The 5338-nt window shown below is 58.8% G+C and overlaps 1 protein-coding gene across 1 annotated transcript; it reads right to left on the reverse strand.

Annotated features, from left to right (window-relative positions):
• Window positions 1–323: 323 nt before the first annotated feature.
• On the reverse strand, window positions 324–4729 carry NKX2-6 (NK2 homeobox 6). Its single transcript, XM_047719788.1, has 2 exons — window positions 4331–4729; window positions 324–1451 (listed from the first exon to the last, which is right to left on the reverse strand). The coding sequence occupies exons 1-2, from the start codon at window positions 4611–4613 to the stop codon at window positions 826–828; spliced, it is 909 nt and encodes a 302-aa protein (XP_047575744.1). The 5' UTR covers window positions 4614–4729; the 3' UTR covers window positions 324–825.
• Between the last annotated feature and the right edge of the window lie 609 nt (window positions 4730–5338).

Genomic DNA, 5338 nt, shown 5'->3' on the forward strand with positions numbered 1-5338 from the left:
ACACACAAATATATGTAGGATATTTACTCAAGGTGCTGAGGTGTGTACACGGGATAAAATGCAGTGATCTTGAAGGGGAGAACCAGAATGAACAGGATACCTTCCCAGAGAGCAACCGCATCCCGGGAGAATGAAGGAGGAGTCCTCGGAGAGCAGCCTGGGGCCCCCGGGGGGTAGGGAGGAGGAGAAAAGGGGGAAGGCGGGAAGGGGAGAGGAAAGGGGAGGAAGGGGGGGGAAAGGGGAAGAGGAAGAGGGAGGGGCGGTTTACTTTCCCAGGAGGGCTCGGCTAACACAATAGTCTCCCTCCCAGACCTCCTGGATCCTCTCCCCACCCCTCACTCCCGCTCTTCACGCGAGTTCCCACACTTCACTCCTCTACTTTTTACATTCATTCCCCAACCTCTAGACTAATGGAGGATCGTGGGCCTCTAGGGCACCCCACCCCCACTCACAGCCCGCCTCCTCCGGGCCAGGCGCCCGGGCTGCTGCACACAAATTAAAGAGTTTATTAGCAAACCCTGGGTTTGAGGCCCGACAGTCACCAGCCTCGGATATTGCTCCGACACCCGAAACTGCCAACTACCCTATAGACTTTCCTTCCTCCCACTGCTGCCCCGTGCACTTTAGGTCCCTGGAGAGAGGAATGTCCCCAGTGCCTCAGCGGGATGGCCTGTTGGGGGGCAATTCTAAGTTCAGGGATTGCTAAGGGAGTAGTACCATCTGGTCGCCTATTCCCTCCGCCGCCGCTCATCCAGGCCGAAGCCGGTATGCGGAGAGGCTGGGACGGAGCCCCAGGACACGGTGGGCGGACGGAGCCCAGGCGCCTCACCAGGCCCTGACACCCTGCAGCGCGGCGGGCAGAGGGCTCTGCCGGCTGGCGCTGGGGCCACCCACAGCGAAGCCTGCGCGGGCCAGAGGTGCGGGCGGCACGGGACCCGGGGGCGCACCCGCGTAGCCACCACCGTAGCCGGCGCCGAAAGGAGCGCCCGCGTAGCCGCCGTAACAGGAATAGGGCGCCGCGGCCGCGCTGTAGGGGCCGGAAAAGGCCGGCGCGCCGGGGCCCAGGCAGGGCTTGCCATCCCGCACAAGCACGGGCACCGCCACCCGGCGCGGCGCTAGGGGGTGGCCCGCCAGTTCTAGGGACTTGTCCTGGCGCTGTCTCTTGCACTTGTAGCGCCGGTTCTGGAACCAGATCTTGACCTGCGTAGGCGTGAGCTGCAGCGCGCCGGCCAGGTGCTCGCGCTCAGGCGCTGACAGGTACCGCTGCTGCTTGAAGCGCCGCTCCAGCGCCAGCACCTGCGCCTGCGAAAAAAGCACGCGCGGCTTCCGCCGCTGCCGCGCCTTGGGCTGCTCGGTGCTGTCCCCGCGCGTGCCGATGCCAACGTCGCCAACGCAGCGCTCCGGCCCCCTGGTCCCGCCGTGGAGGGGCGGGGCTGCGCTAAGGCCCGGCTCTAAAAGCACAGGAAGGAACAGCGGTCAGCGTCCAGCCTCAGGCTTACCTGAGCAAATGTTGCGTTGTTTTTCAGGGGCTCCCCTCTCCCCTGGTAGCCTTCACGTCGCGTCCCCTTCGGTCCTCTCTGCTGACTCCTCCCCCCCCCCCCCCCGTCCCAGGAGGTCTGTAGGTTCCTTTCCCCCAAGCCCTGTCACGATTGTCCCTGCAGGCACATACGTAAATTGTGACATTCTAGGGTCTCCGGTATGCGGCCGTTTCCTAAAAGGTAGCTGATCTAAGACAACTTCATTTTCTTCTTAGAATATATGTGTATAGGTGGGGTGGGGCGATTCGCTGTGATTCGATTCTAAAGTGTGGTCGAGTTTGGGAGAGTTTTTGCCGCAAGGACCGAGTGCAAATGTGGGGGACTATTACATGGAAATTGACTTTGGACTGCCCTTGGTGGAAAGAAGGGGTGTAGAAAGGGGGAGAGATCGAGATAGAAAGAGAAAGCGCTAAAACTTGGCGACGCGCTTGCCCGTGGGTTCCTGTCTGCCTGGTTATCTGTGGTGGTCCTGCACGCATCACCGGGTATTCTCATCCAAGCTCAGGGGCGGGTGTCCTGAGTATCTTCCACCTTCACCCCACCTTTGCACACACCCTTGTCTTTTTGGTTGTCAAGTGCACCGGCACCAGGGACCTGTCCCATCTTTCTTAGATGTGATGCTCTGTAAGTTAGCAAAATAAAGGTGAACCAAATATTTTTCTGACTCTTAATTCTTGGCTCGGAAACTGAGTGCCCCTTGGAGGCATATACAAAGTTTAGATCCACATTTGACTTCTTAAAAAGTGGCTTCTTTCTCCTTTGGGTTGTCTTTGGTAACCAGGTGGCATTGGTTTCGCTCTGACTTCCTCTTCCCTGGGATGGTGTCCTACCCGGTCACCCCGAGATGGCTGTGTCTGAAGCCCACTGAAATACAGCCTTTCCTTGCCTTCTTCCCACCTCTCTTCTGTCTTGGCTAAGCTGTGTTTTAACCCAAGGGTGGGTAGAGAGGAAACGCTGAGTTTTCATGGGAAGGCACGCCAGGAGAAACCAGGAACTTGGAGTGGCTGTAAGTTCATGGCCAGGCGACGCACCTAATTAGAGAAGGTGCGGGTTGGAAACTGACTTCAAATCCCCAACCCCAGTGGCACAATTTCCTATGAGCAGGAGATGGGGCTCTTTGGTATTTGAAGTTTGAGGAAATGAAAACTTTCTTCAGACAAGCCAGTGCTCAGAGAAACTGAGGCCATCTCTTCTCTCAAAGAAGAAAAATATGCACTGGGGTTTTATTCTTAGCAAATGAAAAAGTTACAGCTGACCTTCAGCAATTCTTTGGAACTAGCAGGACCCCATTTGAGAGTCGCTGACCAGGCAGGCCATGCGGCTGCGGGGCGCCCTCCTGGTCACTGTCTGGAGCCCCTCTCGCCCTGTGTCCTTGAAAGCAAGTTGGTTTGGCTGGGAACAGATGAGTGCATTGCTTACCAGGAAGGTTCGATTATTGCGGTGGCCCTGGGCTTGGTTCCTGGAGCTGGGCGTGGGTCCCTTCTGGGTGTCCAGGGCAGCCGCTTAAGAAATGTTGCCCAAAGTTCGCCAAAGGAGGAAGGCGCTGTGTGAGCCTTCAGCTGCTAGGTGACAGCTGTGGGCCAAGGACTGTGACCCTTTCTCAGCAAGGTCAGAGTGAATGCGGAGCTGGCTGAGCATCTCCGAAGGCATTAGTCCACGCAAAACACCCCCAGAGTTCTCTGTGAACACAGCCAAGTCCAGTGTTCTCCAGCCTCCTGCAGTAGATAAATAACGAGGCTACTCGTCGAGGAACAACCGCAATCTAACCCTTTACTTATTCGTTGCGCCTTGAATGGATGGGCGGCAGCACAGCCTGGCAGGGGAAGGCCGATCTGCGAGGCCTCCGTGGGGCTCCCCGACCGGCACCAGGAAACTGTAGACGGAGGTGCAAAGGTTTGTCCAGAGGTAGAGTGGCTTTTTCATCCCTCCGAAGGTCGAGACTCTTCTGCGGAAGTTTCCTGGGTCGCAGGACACAAGGCAACACAACTCACTGACGGCTCCTTCCCTTCCTGCGGATGGACGAAGGGGCCGGGAGCTCGCTGTACGCGCCGCCGGGGTTGTGTTTTCGGAGAGCGGGCGCCCAGACTCCCCGGAGTCCTCTCCCAGAGCAGCGAAACCGGAGCTCCCTTTCTATGCTCCCAGACGCGGAGGATTGGCCGCGGAGGATTGGCCGTCCAGGCCTAGGGACTCAGATATTAACTGATCCGGTCGCCACTCATTGTCCGGACTGGGAGTCCGGACGGAGGATTGACCGCGCTGGCCAGGCCACTTAGCAAGCCCCAAGAAAGGGCTGCGATTGACCCCAGAGCCAGCCGAGTTTCCACTCCCCGGCGGTAGGCTGCTGTGATGGCTACACTTCTGGCACACGCTTTAGGGTAGAGAGACGCGGACGTTGGCAGGAAAGTCTGGTGGTGGTGGAGCACAGCTAAGGTACTGTAGAGGGCTTCTCTGTAAGAAAGAGGAGCTGGAGTTTCTGGGAAGTGTGGCTGGCTGCGAGAGGGCGTGATGCGTTTTTAGGAATCAGAGAACAGGCTGTGGAAATTATGAACGCCTAAGATGCGGGACTTATTTTCTTAGGGACGCGGGAAGCACACTAGGTGTCTGGAGGAGATGGGAAGGGGGGCTGAGAGATCTGCCATTTGGAATCCTCTAATAAGAGAAAATGGGGCTAGGCCTTTGGAGCAGGAAAGACCCGGAGATGCGTGTAACCTGCACGCGTCGGCTGGTAGTGATGATGCCCCCAACAGCCATGATCTCCTTGTAGGAGCCAAGACCTGAGCACACGTACTCACCTGGCTCCCGGACCCGTTCTGCGTCCATGTCCGTGACTGTCTCACAGGGACCACCAGGAGACCCCGACTCGTCCTGCCTTCTGCCGCTGTCGCCGCCGCCGGCCCTGCAGATGCTGGGAACCTCTGCCTTTCGCGGTTCTGGAACCAATCGCAGACACTGAAAGCTTTCAGGGATCCTCCGTGTCCCCCGGAGTTGCAAGGACTCGGAATCAATCTGCTCTCGCTCCAGCCTCAGGATGTCATTGACCGAGAAGGGGGTGGAGGCGACAGGGTTCAGCAGCATTCCAAAGGCGGAGGAGGCGGGGGTGGGGTGGCCCCGGTCCCCCAGGAGCCCAGAGCCCGGAGCTCCCCGTCTTGGCGCTGCAGGCGCCACAGACCCGAGGTCTGGGGCAGACGCCCAGTATCCAGCACTGCGCCTTTCTCTGGGCCATCCCAGCCGACGGGGTGACCGAGGCCAAGTGACGAGATCGCTCTCATTGGTCCCGGCAGAAACCACGTGCAAACCCGCACCTTCCTCCCCCAGGAGCTTTCTTGCCGCGCCCTACTAATTCCACTCCAACCCCCAGCCACCCTCGGAGAGGTTTGGTTTGTGTTGACGGCTCTCAAAAGCAGGGGAAACGGGAGAGAGTGCTGCGCGCTGCCCGTCTCTAGGTGAACACGGTTCAGGCCCAAGCCGCCGAGGTCAATCCCCTGCCCAAGGGGGCTCTCCTAGAGGACATAAGGGCTTGGGGGGTGGAACCCTTGCTCTACAACCGAAGCCTACCCATCGTGCCGGCGTTAACTCAACTTTCCAATCTTCCACCGAGGAAAACTGAGGTGGAGACAGCTGGGCACCCGTGGGATTGAAGGAACACGCTGGAGTCTTAGTGGGCGCAGGGTGGGGGCCCCCGCGGTGGGGAGCCGGATCCAGGCAGCCGAGGCCGGGCGGTGGACAAGCTAGTCTTCACCCGTCGATGCCTATATTAAGCGGAAAACGTCTCACTTAGAGCAGAATCTGGGTCTGGGGAT

This window comes from Lutra lutra, chromosome 2, assembly GCF_902655055.1.
Source record: "Lutra lutra chromosome 2, mLutLut1.2, whole genome shotgun sequence".
NCBI lineage: Eukaryota > Metazoa > Chordata > Mammalia > Carnivora > Mustelidae > Lutra > Lutra lutra.